The sequence below is a fragment of the Crotalus tigris genome, unplaced genomic scaffold (assembly GCF_016545835.1).
Source record: "Crotalus tigris isolate CLP2741 ecotype Arizona unplaced genomic scaffold, ASM1654583v1 scf7180000018371.15429387391:27106975, whole genome shotgun sequence".
Classification (NCBI taxonomy): Eukaryota; Metazoa; Chordata; class Lepidosauria; order Squamata; family Viperidae; genus Crotalus; species Crotalus tigris.
The window spans coordinates 22030220-22049284 of NW_024096970.1; the positions used below are offsets into that span (position 1 = coordinate 22030220).

The following is a 19065-nucleotide window of genomic DNA, read 5'->3' on the forward strand; positions in this document are numbered from 1 at the left end:
GGTCTCAGGCAGTACACTATTACAATACTTATTATAGCAGTGTTAAGACAGTACAGGTACTCCTCGAAATACAATTGCAATGGAACCTGCCCATTACAATTGTATTTTGTAACAACTGTTTTTTTTTTTTTGCAACAGCAGTTTTTGCGATAGTTATTAAGAGGATGTCACAATTGTTAAACAAATGCAGCAGTTGTTAAGTGAACTCACTATTTGCTATGGTGTTGATTTTGCTGAAAACCCTACAATTTTTTGCAAAATCATTGTAAAAGACAGTCATGTGACCATGAGATGCTACCAACGTGGCTGTTTTGCCAAGTGCCCAAAGTAGCCCTCCCAGAGGGGGTCAGGAACTGCCACAACTTTGGAACTGGATCTTAATTCCTTTATTTCCAGATAAATCATAACTTTGAATGGTCACTAAGCAATCAGTTGTAACTTGAAGACTTATTATACAAAACTTCTGAAGGATTACCATGGAGTATACTTTCAGAATTGTAAAAAAAAAGAGGACACTGACTTTTATTAAATAATCAAAATATTACAAATGATTAAAACCTTTTTATTTTTTAACACCTGCATTTTACCATAATCCTCATTTTCACGTGCATTAATTTTTTATGAGACCAGATGTTGTGAAAAATAGCTAGAGAATTCTTATTATTGGACTAAATTTTACATCTAGATAAGCAAAATAAAAATATTTAAAAGTTGCTGCTGTACAGTTATAATTTATTCACAGTTAAACCAATATTTACAGATCACTCTCCTGAGAATTACTCTATTCAGCTTCAATTTGAGCAATAATAGAGTTGATTAAGTAACAAGTTACTTCAGTTGAGAAGAAATAATTCAGTTGAGAGAATTGTCAAGAACAAAATGATTTTCAACCAGTTTCTTGTGATTCTTGATTATCTGTAGATGATACAGTTGACAGCTGTGTTAACTCAGCAGAAACCTCATTTCTGTTATCAGATGGCGGTGGAGGTGGAGGAGGAAAAAAGCCAGCCCTCAGAGGAGGTGGATATTGTGAAAAAGGCCTCATAGGAAAGGGACCTCTCACTGTTCAAAGAGAATTATCAACATCTTTTTAGTCTGAATTTAGAGCAAAGCTAGTTAGCATTGGACACATAATTCAAAACAACTAGTAACCGACAACATTAAAAAAAAATCTCAATAAAATGGTTTCATTAAAAGAAAGATTTAAACGGTGAATGTTTCACATTCTCAAAACTGCCTTTGCCAAATTAATGCTCTCTATATAATGAACTCTTATTTTCCAATAAATTGGGATAGGAAAAAAACATCAATTTGAAAGACTGCTCCCAATTCATGAACATTTTACCAGAGATGAATTTTAATTAACTTTGCTAGATTTGCCTGTTCTCCTATCAGTCCAGCCACTCATCCACCCACCCATCTAACCTGATTTAAAAGATGACTGCTTCTACTTAGTGATTTTGTAACAATACAAAGACATAATGCAAATTAGTATAATTCAATACAACATAATGCAGCTGAAATTCCTAGCAAAAATCTTTCAGAAGACATTGTAATGCCTGAGGAAAAAACAGATCTTCAAGGCCTTCCCCATCTAGGCCTCCGCAGCCTCCAAGGAGGAGAAGGAACCTTGACAGTATTTCTTGGTTAGCCTGAGGTCACCTCAAACGGGCTTTGGGGCAGAGCTTAGGGACCTGGCATATGATATCTGGATCAAACAGGGAGGCATCGCTCCTCAAGAACCTTTAAGAATGTGCCCTAGAACTACAAATTGTTACTAAATCAAGCTAGAGTTTAGCAACAACTTTAATAATAAATTTCATGTTCTTAAAGAATTTTAAACTAGGAAAAAATCATGTATCAGAAGCACCTAGGCCAGAGTTCCCCAACCTTTTGGGCACCAGGGACCGATTCCGTGGAGAAAGGTTTTTCCACGGGCCGGAGACAGTGTGGTTTTGTGTGCTGCCTGCATTCCACGGATGAGGCTTTGTTTGTGCGGCCTGGTTGCTGGCATGCCGCAGCCCGGTACCAATCCACAGACTGGGAGTTGGGGACCCCTGACCTAGGCAAATTAACTGGAATTAAATCTCCAAAGCAAAAAAATTGGATTGTTATTCTAACAGAAAAAGATACATCAGATCCAGATACATCAATTTCTTCTTGGACTGTGCTTCAACTTATGGTTTGTGAATGTTTTCCTAGGGATTTATTTAGTATTTAGAAACTTAGTTACTACTTACTTGGTAATAGAGGACGTGGCAAACCAGCAAAATCCCTTGGAAAATATTCCTGGGAACTATATACAGAACTAAGAGGTACTGGTGGAAATGGAGGGCCTCTTCTCATGAAAGGTCCTCTGGGATCCATTGACATTAGAGGAGCTCTCAAAAAGGGAAGTGGTGGTGGCACAATTCCTGGTCCTAAGGTTTCATTTTCAGGAGGAAGAGACGGATTGTGTATGTTGTACATATTCTGTAAAATAAATAAATAAATTTTAAAAAAGGGAATGGAGGCAAGTTAACGTTTTGAAAAGCATCTGTCATTTTACATGTGCCTTATGAAAGCAGACTAGAGTAGAAATGGAATCCAAAGCAAAGGCATGAACCAAAAAGAATGTATTCAAATCCATTTTCAAAAGCTGCAAGCGAAAAGACATCAATTAAAATAGGATACAAAGAAATGAATCACAAACGGGAGAGATCACAGTGAAAACCTCTGGGTTAAGTGGAGGGTAGGATCTTCATGGAGCCATTTTCTCCTCTGAGGCCCCTTAAGCCATCCCTGCATCTGTTCCCTCAATGAAGAACAGTTTTCAAAAGACAGGGAAAAACAGGAGAAATTGCCTTCTCTCTTCTGAGAGCACAACTACCAAACGAGGATGAAATAATTCCTCTGCTGGCTGAGGAATTCTGGGAGCTGAAGTCCACAAGTCTTAAAGTTGCCAAGGTTGCAAACCCCTGCTATAGAGAAAATGCACGGTCCAGCCATTACCAAACAACTATTTTTAACCTCGTGTTCTTTCTTTTCTTTTGCTTTTTCAGTTATAAAATCATTTCAGTTATAGAAGCACTGCTTGAACTAACATTTATTCAGTGTTAGAATATGGAAGCATTCATATAAATAAAGATACACAAAAATACAAATTATACAAAATCAGTTCCAGCGCTGCAAATTTAAAATTTATTTTTTTCTCTCTCAGTTTTTCTGTGTTTTACTTACACTGCCATTGGCATGATCTCTTATTTCATCTTCACTCAAGTCCATTCTGGAGTTATTTTCAGATGATGGTCCATCTGGATGTGAAGGAAAGGAAAGCACATTTTAACCTTAAGCAGACTCACAAACATATTCCTTCCAGATGGCTATAGACACAAGATACAATGTCTAATGTTTTCACACATTTGTTAAGCACAAATGCTAAATGAGACACATGAATGCTTCTTCGGGTTCAAAAAATTAACCACCCCATACAGATACAAAATAAATAAATGTTAACATTCCTGTACAGAACATTTAAAACTTTCCCTTTTTATGCTTGCATGGCTGGCGTGCAAGAATCAAGAATGCTGCTTAAATATCATGCTACTGAAAATGAAGTCATTTATTATGATTTGTTTCCAAGTCTGAATAACCAATGATTACTAGTGCTGAATTAAACGTCTTAAATATATATTTAGTGTGAAATCATGTTAAGTGTATTGGGCTGTATTTAGTTCTATTTTTAAAACAAATTTGTTCTCTTTTCATGTTTCCTTTCTAAGTAAACTTCCCCTCACCCTCAATCCTGCTAATGTTCTTCTACCTGATTTCATATGCATGGGCAGATGCATCCCCATGCAACATACACAGCCTGAGAGAACAGTCAAGATTCCTGAAAAGGCTGTTATGGGGCAGCATGGGAGAAATATTTGTTGCATACATTATCTCCTATTCTCACAACACAGCTATTTTCCACATCTGATGAGCAGTTAAAATAGATCCACTTGTTTCCTAACTTCCAGCACTGCTTCTTTCTATGTGAAAAACTGGAAACAGAGCTCTACTACAGAGGGCACAGAACACAGCTTTCAACATATCACACCTACTACTAACATACCTAGATGTCTTACTAACATTCTTAGATTATCTTACTAAGAAGAAGAATTAAAGCTTGAAAATGTGCATTTGTCTAGGTTCTAAAGAATTACTTTTAAATTTTAGTATTTTAAAACTACAATTCCAACCTGTTTTATCAACTGAATGCATGATATAACTTCTTAGTTCAGCTGGTCCTGAAAGCCTTCCAGAGTTTAGAGGATTGGAATAAAATCTTTCTGGTCTTCGAGGAAAAGATTGCTCATTATAGAGGTGACCTACTGTTTAATAAAAAAATAAAGCTCTTTCAGAAGAATTCCTGAACAATGCCGAGAGCTTATTTTATTTTGTATTCCTTATACACCAGTGCATACAAGTTAACTATAAGAGACAAGACCACATGCTCCCAATAAATGTTAATGGACATCTGATACTTATTATATACTTAATATAGAATTATAAAATCATAAGATTGAAAGGTGAAGTGGAGTCCTCTAATCCATACAACTGCCCATGCCATCTCGCAAAAATTGCTATCCAGTTATTGTTTGAAAAGATCTTGTAATGGAGCCCCAATAACTCCAGAAAGCAGGCTGTTTAATAACTCCCATGGTCAGGCAATTCCTCTACATTTCAATGTTGGATTTCTCTCTGTAAACATATCTTCTCTGGAGAATTAATCTATAACATATGATGCTAGAAAAAATATTCAACTATACTAGTCTGAAGAATTCCTGGGACATCCCTTTTTTTTTTAAAAAAAATGGACTAGATGAATATCAGTACTATGAGGGTAGTTTATATATTTTCAGAAATATGTAATCTGGAAATGGTTCTAGGGTTCTAATCATATAAGTTTTGGATTAAATGAACCAAAAATATACCCCTTAAAATGTTTAAATCAGTTAATTCTGTAAAAAAAGGGATGTATTATGTATGTTCTCCATCTTGAGCTATTATAAAATTCATAAAGGTGGGATGTAAATAAATAAATATTTATTTGAGGAAAAAACAATGTTTTAAAGTACACCACCTTCAAATGATTTGTACGTATCTATCCACTGAATCCAAATCAAAGATCCATTTCAAAGTAGTTCTCAGGAATATTTCAATGTAGTTTCATTTCTGTATTTAGCAAAGAAGGGCAGACCATGTTTTGTTACCTGGGTGAGAAAGGATTACTCTGTGATCTCTATCCCATGGAGGTGACAAAGATCCAGTGTCAGAAGGTGGCCTATGTGGATCAGATAACCTATTGATGTTCAGCTCTCCTCTTTCATTAACAACTTCAGTTATGCTAGGATTCTCCAGTCCTCTTGAACCTAATAAAAAAAATTACAATGAATCCAATTAGCACAATATCTAATAGTCTTAACTGAACCTGTAAATACCAAAACAATGTCCATTTCAAAACATATAAGTCTGGGTCATATTTATCATAAAATTACTCATTTATCAAGTTTAGGTGAAAAGATAAATTTGATTTATATACACAAGTAAAATCTCACTGAAGTTACAAATAGGATAATAAAACATAATGTGTTGTGATATTTAAGCTGGCTCACAATACATTTATGTAAACTTTGTATCATGCAGCTAGAATACTGATTCTCCGAGATGTACAGTGGATATAGAAAACCCAGTTAAAGTGCCAGGCTTTTGAGATGTAAAAATATCAGACCATGATAAATCAGAATTTTTTGCAACCTTTAATATAACATATAAGCTGTATAATTCAATTGAAAAACAAATATATCTTTTAGGGGGAAAATAACAATAAAAAGTACAATAGTAAGGTTGCATAAGTATGCCATCTTACAAGTAGAGATGTGGCTATATTGAGAATTAACTGATCGCATTCAAACTGATGATAAATAGTAATCAGTACACATCTGCCATCAAGCAAAGTGACTGATCAAACCCATATAAATTTCAGCTGTTTTAGTAGGATTTTTCTGACATTTATTCAGTTGCCTCTTATACCAAAAGCCAGGTCTGCAAAGAGCTTACAAATGTCAAAGGGATCTCATTGTTGGAAGGTATCAGTCAGAAGACGAGTACAAACAAATTTACCATGGAATATAGTGAAGACAACAACAAGTAGAGAAAACCAGTGATATTACCAAGAAGCGTATATCCTTCCAAAATTTATGAAAAAAAAAAAAGCCCAAGAAGAAAACTGAGCTGGGAGGCTGCCAAGAGACCTACAGCAACTTTAAAGGAATTTCTGGCAAGTACTGATTGTGTACTACATGTGACAACAATCTCCTGTATTCTTCATATGTCTGGGCTGTGATGTACGGTGATAAGATGGAAGCCTTTTCTTACAAAGAAAAGTCCGACTGCATTTCACAAAAACCTACATCAAGTCTGATAAAGACATGTGAAAAAAATGTGTTATGGTCTTATGAGACCAAGGTTGAACTTTTGGACCATGATTCCAAAAAGTATGTTTGGCGCAAAAATGACACTATGCATTATCAAAAGCACGTCAAACCAACAGTGAAACATGGTAGTGGCAGCATTATGCTTTGAGGATGTTTTCTTCAGCTAGAATTGGGGCTTTAATCAAGGTGGAGGGAATTATAAATAGTTCCAAATATCAGGACTCCGCTAAAATGCTGAAGATGAAGAGGAATTTCACATTTCAACACAACAATCACAACCCAAAATATACCTCTAAATCAACAAAATAACTTTACTAGAAGATCAAAGTTTTGGAATGGTTCAGCCAGAGCCCAAACCTGAATCCAATTGAAAATCTGTGGGGTGACCTGAAGAGGGCTGTGCATAGATGTTCTCGCAATCTAACAGACTTGGGAGTGCTTTTGCAAGGCATAGTGGGCAAAGATTCCAAGGACAAGGTGTGCCATGCTGATAGGCTCCTACCCCAAAAGACTGAATGCTGTCATTAAATGAAAAGGAGCTTCAACAAAGTATTAGTTTAAAAGTGTGCATACTTATGCAACCACGTTATTGTACACTTTTTATTATTTTTTTCTTCTTAAAAAAAATCAGTTTGTTTTTCAACTATACAGCTTATATGTTAAAGGTGGAAAAATTCTGAACTGATTTACCTGGGTCTGATTTTTTTTGTTTACATCTCAAAAACCTGGCAATTTAACAGGGATGTGTAAGCTTTCTACATCCACCCACTGGCCCAATCTAGAGCAATAAAACTTCTGAAATTAGAAAATTCACATATGTTATGGACATTAAAGAACTCTTCATATAATTAAAAAGGGGGTTGCGTTTTCACTTCCACACACATTCTGATCAGAATTGGGCCAGTGAACACTAGCCACAGTTTCAGAAGTGGTTTGCTTTTGCCTCCTTAGGGCTAGAGAAAAAAAATGGCTCACCCACAGTCACCCAGTTAGCTTTGTGGCTAAAGTGTGACTAGAACACAGTTTCTAGACTGATGCTTTAAATACTACACCAAGCTGGCTCTCAGATAAAACTTTTATCTGACCACAAACATGCATTGTTGAAAGTCTGTTTATATTCCTTAAGACTTTTGTTAGTGTCTGGAACTCTAAAAATACTGTGAATCTTTGAATCTGGCACTGTTCTTAATTGCTGTTAAACGCTCAAACTTTGGATCGCTGAGGTTCATCAGGGTGTTCTTCTCTGCCACTGGTTCTATAATTGCCTATGTTTGTACTGTCCTATTAACTTTAAGCTTATATATGTACAGGGAATATACAAAAACTTGTACAAATATGCAGTAAGAGGGTTTAAGTAGGATAAAAGGAGGAGATGCCTATGCTTACACTCTTCCAATTCTCCAGTTTGAAATAAACTATTATTTGTTTTGTCCTGTCTGCAAAAGTTGCAAATTTCCTTAGTATTCTCTTTGCCTTAGGTATGCAATTGTTTAGTCGTGTCAGGCTGCTGCTTTGAAAACTATCACTATGACTATCACTATCACATTTATATTAAGATTCCTCTTACAAATCAAAGGAAGGAAGAAAAAATTGTTATTAACCTAATCACTATGTATTTTCAAGTAAACATTGCCCTCAGAGCCCAACTCTGTCCCAAACCCAACCTCCTCCAAGAGACCCACCACATCTTTTAAAGAGGTTAAAAGAGTCTTCCTTATTTTAGAAGAATAAGTGAGAAATAAGCACTCTAAACAGGTAGGAAAGGAAACTGAAACTATATTCAACCTTATTCACCCTTTCTATTTTTAATTAATTTTAGTTCAAAAGCAGGTAAACAGTTTGAGTATCTTATTCTGATTCTCAAACCATGGCATGGGTTGATCTCTTACCTACTTTATTATACTTATTCATGCCAGACAGCCCAGTAGTTTTGGAATAAAGTATAAGAATTTTAAAGCTATTTTTTGGCCACAATCAACAATCTAAGATGGAAAAACCCATGCGGTATTTTATTGTAACATAAGGATAATATGACCTGCTTTTCCTTTCATCTCATTTATTTTAGTTTTAAACTACCATTGGTCCAGTTTTACTAATCTAATGAATGAGCAGTATTGGTTTAGGGTTTTTTTTAAAGTAAATTAATTTCAAAACTAATCTTTATACAAATGGCTTCATAATTACTGGTGGATCAAAGATTTACAAAAAAATTCAGTCAGGAAGTGTAAAAAAGTGCCTTCATGAAGAGGAGCCTCTCTGCAGATTTTTCACAAAAATATGTAATACATAAAGTTGGATATATGGAATTACTGCTCTCAGCTCCATGCTAAAGACTATTTACAGTATATAGATAATATAAGTTTAGCTGAAAAGGGTTGTTTTTAAGTTGATTTTACAGAATGATTACCAAGAAAGGAGGGATAGACTAAGAGGAGAGAGAATCCAGAATCATTAAGTTTTCAAGTTTAAGAAGTGTACCTCTTCCTCCTCCACCTGGAAGCACAGGTGAAAGTCTTAAGGGACCCTCCAATAAGGTTGGGGGGGAAAGAAAAGCTCTTGTTTCAGATGAAGGTCTGCCCATTGGTGAGGGTCCATATGGGGACTGCTCTGGAACAGTTAAAACAAAATACTAAAATTCACAAAGTTAATGTTAATGGGTGTATAGAACAACAATTATTTATCAGCTCAGATTTGTAGTTTAAATTGGAACATAATAAAGTCAACTGATTGACTTTTCTTATTGGCCCTGCAATTACAGAGGTCAGTTTTTATAAATCATTTAAGGAATTATGCAGGTTTTATTTAAAAATCACTGGGAAACAAAATTAGGTATTATAATTCAATGAAATGCAAATACTAATTAACTTGAATTGGTAGGTTAGTATATTTATTCAAAAATTAAGGAATTTAATTCTTTAAAATACACTGGAAATTAAATAAAAAGCCATACCTCTGCTAAATGCTGTGGCTGTATCATCATAAGCATAAGGATCTTTTTTCAAAAGATGGCATTTAAATTCTATTTCTGTCAAACTACAAAAAGGAACAAAAAGCTATGATTTTCCATATGACTGTTTCGACCATTTAATTTTTCTACTGCAAAGAAAAATCAGTTAATCAGATAGATCACAGGCATTGACTGATTCAATGATTTATACATACATATGATTTGGATGGCTCCTCAACTTGCAAAAATGATTCTGTGAAACTAATTTAGGACTAAAAATAAAACAAAATAAACTAGGAACATAAAACAACGTAATATAAAACAGCACAAACGGAAGTACTCAACATATCCAAAATCCCAAATCCATTTTCCAGCAGGCTCATTCATTGTACTAACCCAGAATTTGGGGGGAACACAAAAGGAGAAATACATTTTTAAAGTCTTATAGAAGACTAGACCCATCCAAATATCATAGAATATGCTGTTCTGAAAGATAGGAAATCATGACAGAGCAAGTATCATTAGATAGCATTGTTCTATGTAGTGATCTTAAGTATGCCCATGAACCAGTGGTGGGATTCAGTTGGTTCGCACCACTTTGGCAGAACTGGTAGCTATATTTTTGTTATCTAGACCCAGAATGGACTTCTGGAAGCAGCATCCACACAGAGAACCAGTTGTTCACATATTTGAATCCCACCACTGCCATGAACTGCACCCAAAAGCCTATAGGAAACCTGTTTAGCTTTAGTGTTGTTATGATGTCATCCCATTCCTGGCTACACCCCATTACATTACTGATTAATTGTGGTTTCTGGATGGTCCACAAGGGCAGCCTGATGTAGACCAAACTGCAATAGTCAACGTGTGATATGATCAAAGCATGAATGGACTTCCTGATCCAGAATCAAGTGCAATTGACATACAATATGAATTTGTGCAAAGGCTCGCTTCATCACAGCTGCATCTACTGCCATTAATTCAAGGCGACCTCCAAAATGCAAAGCAGTTATTTCTGGAGGAGAGCAACTCTATACAAAACTAAAAATGATAAGTTTTCAGAAAGGGAGAGGTCCTAAATCTCATAATCATTCTGAGTTGCTTGGATTTAGTCAAAACGTGTGCTTTCCCATTTACACCACTGCATCTTCCAGACACAAGGGACAAACCTTGACAGCATCACTTGGTTAGCCCTGAGTACAGATACAAAGCTTTATATCATCAGCATATTAATGATAATTAATTCTGTTCCAATAGATGACCTCATTCAGTGGCTTTATGTAAGTGTCAAATAGTGGTGGACAGGGAAAAACTCTGAGCACCACTGCAAAGCAGGGGTTAGGCCTATACTCCTTCCCTACCAATATCAACTGTAACACCATGGCCCTTTTATCAATATCTGAAACTGTCCAGAAAATACGATGACTGATAAAATCAAGTCACTAAGACATCACACAGGGGCAGGACAGATATATCACCCCCACTACAGCATCTAAAATATCTCTCTAAAAATGGAAAGTTGAAGACTGGAGAAAGATTACCTAGAACTGTTAGATCCAGGTATGTTTTTTTTTTTAAGAAGTGGTGGAATAACACAGAATCACCGCCTTGTTCAAAAACACATTTATAACCACCTGGATTTAACCCTGTACTGACTCTTAGGAGGCCTTGCTTTTGTTAATCAGAACTGAACTTTAAGGATTTATTTATAAATGAGAGATGAGATAAGGGGGGGAGATCATTTGTTGTGATTTAAGAGAAGGTGATAAATTATGAAAATTATTTATACATGATGAAGGGGGAAGTAATTTTTTTAAATACCATATATCTTTTTTTCTTTACTATATTATTATTACTTTCTTTTGTTTCTATTTTTTTCTTTTCTGCACTTTCTACTCTTTCCTTTTGTGTTTCAGTTGTTATCCTTTAGTAGTAATGTTTAATAAAATTACTGTTTAGAACTAACGCTAAAACTTCTAAACATGAACATCTTTATACTTACTTTTGTCTTCTGTGTAGATTTTCCTTTCTCATATCATTCAGTTGTCTTTCAGCTGCCCGGGCTGTCAACTTCAAATATATAGCACATATCAGAATTTTGTCTAAATAAATAAATGTGCTGTAATTTTTGAAAGTTCAACAAATATTCTGAAAATCAATATATAATCCTTTCACTTAAAATCTAGAATACTACCTTTAAGGCCCATGCATTACTTTAAATAACAATCAGATAAAGCATGCAGATCCAATCTTTTTTAACAAACAGGGACTATTGGTATTTAAAGAAAATAAATTCTGAAAGTCATAATTCAGAAAAGAATGTATGTAGCATCCACAAACAGAAAATGATTTTAAGATTGCACTTCTGATTTATCTTTTTAAAAAAATCTGGGAAGATATGTATTCAACTATATGGGTGACAATTCTGCACTGAAAACTTTTGAAAGCTTTGGTACCTACTCTATTTTCTTGCTCTATCTTTCTGATGTGCTATAGGAAATATGGCTAAGCTTTTTTTTTTTACAAAAGTACAGCCAAGCATTAAGAAAAAAAATTAAAAAAAATTAAGAGGGAAAAATAATCCCTTCTTTGGTGAGGTAGATGGGCAGTTTGTAAATTTGATAATTAAAATAAAATTTAACATAAAATGTAAAGAAACAGGGCCATTTTGAAACATTTATAGCCCCAAAGAGCAATCATGTGTCTTTGAGGGGAAAAAAAAATCTAACAGCTGAACATATATGTAACCTACATATTAAAAACACCTTACACCAATGCTGTATTTTTTTTCCAAATGGGCAATAAAATAGTGCTTTAACTTACCCAATTATCATGAGCTTTTTTCTCATGTGAGTTAATCTATTAAAACAAAACTATACATTAATTTAGAAATAAAATCAAACTGAGTGACATTTTATCTGTTCCTTTTAACAGATCAAAAATGGAACACAATATTTTTAAGTACTTTATACCAGTGATGGCGAACCTTTTAGAGACCGAGTGCCCAAACTGCAACCCCAAACCCACTTATACATTGTCGGGTGCCGGGTGGGTGTGGCCCATTGGGTGGGTGTGGCTATGGTGGTAACAGCAGACTGGGTGGGATTAAAAAGTTCAATCAATCAATTCCAACTTTGCAAGATCTTTTTTTTTCCTATGAGAAGTTGAAATTGACTGATTGATTTTTTATTTTTTTTTGCTACACGGTGGTGGAGGCCTAAAGCGAAAAGGTTTTATAAAACCCAGCTGAAGGCCTAGGACTGGGGTGACGGTGCGCGTGCCCACAGAGAGGGCTTTGAGTGCCGCCTCTGGCACCCGTGCCATAGGTTCACCACCATGGCTTTATACTATCGAATATAAGCCGGTAAAGCTACAACAAAATTTTGCTTCAACAAAGCTCTGCCGCTAAACCAAAAATAGTTTAAAACCACACTTCTAAATATATTTACCAGACAACAAATTTTACTGAAAGGATTCAATAAAAGTCGTATCAATTTGCTTTCATGTAGATTTGAGACTCAGTCTTAGTTTGTTGTAGTTACATATTAGCTTTAAACAAAAAATTGTGAAGTTTTAAATATGGCTAAATGGATATGAGCTCCTTAATGAAAGGAAGGATATGAATCAAAGAAAATTCCAATTGAAATAATTTAGAACACCACTGAAAAGTAATTTCAAATGATAACTTTTTTTCCTAAAAAAAGCCCAAAGAACTGAAGCCATGTTATATGAGGTAAAAAAAACTTGGAAATTTTTCAATTAAGAAAATACATACCTGTTTCTCATAAGAGCAAACAGTTCTTTCCAGTTCTTCTTCAAGATCTTTTGCCAGATGCCTATATAATATTATTACAAGGAGAAATTATGTTATTATTGTTACAAAACTTTATTAAATGATTTAAGTGTAAACAAATTGGTTTTATTTTTTATAAACCAGGTGAAGTTAGAAAGATTATTGAAAAAGGGGACCAAACATATCAGAACCTCCCTGTTGCAATCTCGTTGTTTGCCTAAAAGCGACAGGAGACATTGTGAATGGAATTACTTTTAACTGAAGTTGCTTTGAATGACGTGCTCCTATTTAAGCATGCTAGTATTTGTGATTTTAAAAAGGAATAATAAATATGTCTAACTGATTCTCAGTAATCATCAGCTATCTAAATCCTTTGTTGTCTTCCAGAGATGTTCTGAATTAAACCCCAAAAAGGATGAAGGGAACTCTTATTATCCACCAGGGTTTTTCTGACTCCTCTTTTGATTACAGTCTCTTGCATCTTTCCCAGCTGTGCCCTAGGATTCCATGGTCCTTGACTAGTGGGGAATGTACCATAAATAACATGCACAACATGCAGACAACATACACAATATGGAGATGGGAGTTCTCCTTGCATGAGTGGGATTCCCTTTCCATTTGCAAGGGTATCTTTGAAAGCAAACTTAAGTGTTTAATATTGCATCATAGATCTGTGGGCAATGCTTTTTTCCTCTGACACAAAACACTACTAGAAATATCTCAAGTACAATGCTAGATTGGTACTCTTCCAATTAATCTTCCATTTCTTTTTCAAAAATTTGGAATTGTTTAATTATAATACTTGGTGAAATTACCGATAAGTATTCAGTTCTTCAGCAGCATGATTAATTTTCTCATCAACTTTGGAAAGTTTTTCTTCTTTCTGTAAACGTTCTTTTTCTTCTACAGTTAATTTCCTTTTAAAAAGTAAATATTACGTTAGTCATAACTTTTGTTTTTTAGTTTTCATATGAAAGTCACTTTCACAAAAATTATTTCCCAAAAACTTGCAAACTTGTGTTTTGCAGTTCTGGTAATAGATGACTATTGTAAAAACTGCAAATCACTTGCACTTACTATAGAATATACCCTATAGAACAGTGTTTCTCAACCTTGACAATTTTAAGGCATGTAGACTTCAACTCCCAGAATTCCACAGCCAGCAATGCTGGCTGTGGAATTCTGGGAGTTGAAGTCCACATGCCTTAAAATTGTCAAGGTTGAGAAACACTGCTATAGAAACATGTGGAATTTCCAAATAAAAAGAGCAGTAAAAGAACTTGGATAGAGTCTTTGAATGATGCATGATTTTACTCTGAAAAGTTTTAATGCAGAACTTTGTTGGATGTGGTGTCTATAATAGTAGTAGTAAAGTTGGAAGGGACCTTGGAGGTCATCTAGTCCAACCCCCTGCTCGGGCAGGAAACCCTACACCATTTCGGACAAATGGCTGTCCAGTCTCTTCTTAAAAACTTCCAGTGTTGGAGCATTTACTGCTTCTGGAGGCAAGCTGTTCCACTGATTAATTGTTCTCACTGTCAGGAAGTTTCTCCTTAGTTCTAGGTTGCTTCTCTCCTTGATTAGTTTCCACCCGTTGCTTCTTGTCCTGCCTTCAGGTGCTTTGGAAAATAGCTTAATTCCCTCTTCTTTATGGCAGACCCTGAGATATTGGAACACTGCTATCATGTCCCCCCTTGTCCTTCTCTTCGTTAAACTAGACATACCCAATTCTAGCAACCGTTCCTTATATGTTTTAGCCTCCAGTCCCCTAATCATCTTTGTTGCTCTTCTCTGTACTCTTTCTAGAGTCTCAACATCTTTTTTACATCGTGGTGACCAAAACTGGAGGCAGTATTCCAAGTGTGGCCTTACCAAGGCATTGAAGAGTGGTATTAATACTTCACGTGATCTTGATTCTATCCCTCTGTTAATGCAGCCTAGCACTGTGGTGGCCTTTTTGGCAGCTGCAGCACACTGCTGGCTCATATTTAGGTGATTGTCTACTAGGACTCCGAGGTCCCTCTCAAAGTTACTACTATTGAGCATGGTGCCACCTATGCTGTACTTGTGCATTTGGTTTTTCTTGCCTAAATGTAGAACCTTGCTTTTTTCACCATTGAATTTCATTTTTTTAGTTAGTGCCCAGTGTTCAAGTCTGTCCAGATCCTTCTGTATCTGAAGCCTGTCTTCTGGAGTGTTTATGTGTACAGATGGTGTGTTTATGTGTACAGATAAAATGACGATGGGAAGTAAAACTAAAACTTTCACTATTTGATGTCTCTATGTTCTTTAAGTAATTGGCAGAATCAGACACATACACACACAAAAAAAGTATCCAATTTCGGTATCTAAGATCTTTATATATTCAGGCTACACAGTGAAATAACATTGGATAGGCCTTTTTAAAGAATTCAAAAGCAAAATTCAGTTCTTTGTATGACAGATTGATCATACTAGTTTAAAAAAAGATTTTGCATTCCAAAATGATTTCCAATAAACCAAAAACATAGTAAATATTATAAAAATAATTATTTTAAGGTATCCTGTAGGATTTAGAGTAACTGAATAACTCTTGTAGAGTTGAATTTAATGATATTAATCTATTCAATATTGGCACAAGAGAGTAAACTAGTAAAATAATTTGGCAAATTTAGGTTACATATTGTGCTACAAATTGAAAGCATTCAATTACAGAGAAATAACATTTAGTAACAAATTAATGTGTGATTAAATAAATCCATTGCCAGTAATACCTGTGAAGATTCATTTCATTTTCTTGATACAGTTCTGTCATGACTTTAAGCTTTTGCTGAAGCTTTTGAATTTCATTTTGAACCTCTATATTTTCTGACTGCAAAGTGACATGTTCCCTTTGTAGCCTTTCAATCCGTTCTGTCATAAAGAAATAAGTACAAATAAGCAAATACCGGAACCATAAAACTGAAATTCAGAAATTGAATGAGCTCATTCTGAAAAAAACGTGGCTTAGTTTGATCAAGAATATTTTATTCTGCTTTATTGTTACTCCACAATATTGTACATATTGCTATAGCTTTTTAAAGAAACCCTCAATATTAGTATTAATATAACAACTTAATATTAGTATTAATAGCTGAGAAATGACTTGTACTTCTACAAAAATGCAAAATATTATTTATTTCCACATGTATCTGAAGATGGAGTTTTACTGTTGGCTTACATAGGGACACACCAGTTTAAAACAGGAAACAGAGCTGTTACTCAGTGACATATTAATGTCTAAATATTTGAAATGCCAAAGTACTTGAAAGCTGATGTGCAGGATTGATCAAACAGTCATAGAAAATGTCTGCTGGAAGAGCTATTGCTTTTAAAGATATACCACCAATTATTAAATCTAAGTCTTTATATTCTTTTTCCAACAAAGACAGTCAATGCTGGTTCAATGTGTTCCATAAAAACACACCACAGCGCGGGCTTTAGAGTGCTATTAGTGAGAATTGCTTTATCTATTAATATGATTCAAATGGAAGTTCAAGTCATTCTATAGGTCACAGTTCTAAAGCATTCACTGCTAGCCACTGTTCATCAATTTGTAAAGACAAAAGCCATTAGACTATTTTTTTCCTGCTCTAGATGATATTCTATCTGTAAGAAGATTCAGCTACTCTTTATTGATTTTGAGAAGAGGAGAACAAACAGAAAAAAAATCTATTTTTTCTGCCTTAATGTTTTAGTCAGTTTTTCACTAACTTCAGTGTTTACAGATTCACTCCCATACAAAAATAAAATGATATTCATGATTCCACTTTTATCAATTCCAAATTTACCATTAAGATTTTGAGGATAACAAAAAGAAAAAAAATAACAACCTGGAAAAACCTTTACTAAAGTTAGAGCAGATGACATTTTTTCTAAATAATTGGTGAGGGATATTGTTAAAAAAAATCATTAAAAATTTAGATTCTTTCATCTTATGAGAACTGAGAAATTATTCAAAATATATTAGGGAATAAATCTCATTTAAAAGATACCTAATTATCTAAATAAAATTGCTATTATAAAAAGCTAAATCTGACATCCAATGTCCACTCATACAAAGGGACTTACTTTTCATCTGCAATTTTTCCTCAGACTATGCATAAGCAGATTTAGGAAAGGAGGAGATAACTAAGAATTGATTTTTTTTCTAAATTATTACTTTCAAAAACCCTAATTTTAAAAATAGCATATTCAGCTTACTCTTACTCACTTAAAAATCTATGGTAAAATTGTGATTACTGTACCTGTAAGTTCCTCTTTTGCTTTCTTTTCATCAGCTAACTTTGAATATATTTGATTCCTTTCTGTTTCCACAGATTTTACATGAGCATTTAGCTATACAATGAAGGAAGATAAACTAGATAAGATCGTTTTTGTTAGAAAGAATACATTTGCACCTCTAGAACAAATATCATATGAATTGTAATTAATTTTCTGTCTGTACTGTAATTTAAAGTGCAGGGAACATTGTCCAATGAAATGCAACCAATGTACCATTTTGTTTCTAAATATACTATTTAAAAATTAGCCTGAATCCAGAGTTCCAGTGAGATTTCCATTCTTGAAGGAGAGTGGAGGACAATGTTGGCAATTATAGCTCCTCCCAAAAGTCAATATCCTGACCTTCAATGTATAAAGTATTTTCTCATAGTCCAAATACTTTTTTTTACATGCTAATCTTTACAGATTTTTAAAATAGTTAAAACCTTCACAGTATTACTCAATTACCTTTGCGGCATAAATTAGCTTCTTTACTGTTTCTTTTTCTGAAACATCTGATTAAAGAAATTGAGAGAAAAAGTAAAACTCAGAGAAATAATCTTGGATTTTACAAAAATAACACTAGCACTACAAATATTCTTTTTGTCCTCTCTCTTAACATTTTAATGTGCCTTTAAACAGGAATGTGGAAGATAGCAAGGATTTATTTATTAAGCCTCTGAGAAGCAACAGAATTTCTCAGTTGGTTTTAACATTTTGTTACTTTATCCTTAAGATAAATGTAGCTGACCCCCAAGTGAATGCTGCTGATGCTGCAATTTCTACTTAAGAAATTGGGGTGTGAGTGCAAGGGAAAAGGACACCCAAAGACTTGTTTTTACTGTTGCTTTTAATCTTACTTCAAAGGATGATATTGAAAAAAAACTATTCTGATCTTAACATCATGCAGCTCTGAGAAATCCAGAATATATTAATATAAAGCTTTTGGAGAGAAAAACATTATGCCTTGAATAAAATAGGCTATTCTCTACAAGCATGTATTATAATTTATTTCTTTTTGAAGACAAAGTCTATAACGACAGTGGTTTCCTTTTTGAAATCTGAAAATATTTTTACCCAAGTGCTGCTCCTTTTCTGTTTCATTCTTTATATCATTATCCTTGTAGTTGTCACCCACAGAATCATGCTCTCCTGTTGCACAGCTCCAGTCCTTCATCCTTAACAAGCAGTCTGTCAGAGACTAAGCAGTATTTTAGAATAGAGAGAAGGGAGGTAGAAAGAGAGAGAAAGTTAGTGTGAATGAATCTTAGACTCTATATTAAATAAACAAATATCAAGGTAATATGTTTCATGCTTTTATGGGTATTGTGAATCTTAATATGACAGCTTCTTCCAAGAGAGAAAAAAAGTTTTTAGGAACTACTGTGGTAAGTCAGGATCATGTAAACATTAGCAAAATTGGATTTACAGAATGAGAGGCAAATTTCAGTTTCCATTCAATGACCATTTTAAAACAGAAGCCAAAGCATGAAAGCATTTTCTCCTTATTAGGCACCACAAATCTCTAACTAGCAGTGGTTTATTTGATTTCTGAAACAGCCACTTGCATTTAAAATCTACTG

The 19065-nt window shown here is 34.4% G+C and overlaps 1 protein-coding gene across 9 annotated transcripts in view; it reads right to left on the reverse strand.

Annotated features, from left to right (window-relative positions):
- Positions 1 to 520: 520 nt before the first annotated feature.
- The window catches only part of MIA2 (MIA SH3 domain ER export factor 2), a 49629-nt gene continuing 31084 nt past the window's right edge, over positions 521 to 19065 (reverse strand). For 8 of the 9 annotated variants that reach the window (XM_039351775.1, XM_039351773.1, XM_039351777.1 and 5 more), the window contains 15 exons: positions 18560 to 18683; positions 17951 to 17997; positions 17467 to 17557; positions 15955 to 16093; positions 14017 to 14118; positions 13184 to 13244; positions 12232 to 12267; positions 11411 to 11478; positions 9412 to 9494; positions 8940 to 9068; positions 5238 to 5396; positions 4224 to 4355; positions 3220 to 3293; positions 2241 to 2472; positions 521 to 1062 (listed from right to left, as the gene is read on the reverse strand). In XM_039351775.1, coding sequence (XP_039207709.1) covers positions 887 to 1062; positions 2241 to 2472; positions 3220 to 3293; positions 4224 to 4355; positions 5238 to 5396; positions 8940 to 9068; positions 9412 to 9494; positions 11411 to 11478; positions 12232 to 12267; positions 13184 to 13244; positions 14017 to 14118; positions 15955 to 16093; positions 17467 to 17557; positions 17951 to 17997; positions 18560 to 18683 — 1653 coding nt within the window. In that variant the 3' untranslated portion in view covers positions 521 to 886. The remainder of the gene's footprint in view (positions 1063 to 2240; positions 2473 to 3219; positions 3294 to 4223; positions 4356 to 5237; positions 5397 to 8939; positions 9069 to 9411; positions 9495 to 11410; positions 11479 to 12231; positions 12268 to 13183; positions 13245 to 14016; positions 14119 to 15954; positions 16094 to 17466; positions 17558 to 17950; positions 17998 to 18559; positions 18684 to 19065) is intronic. The other variant, XM_039351774.1, reaches the window with a different exon arrangement.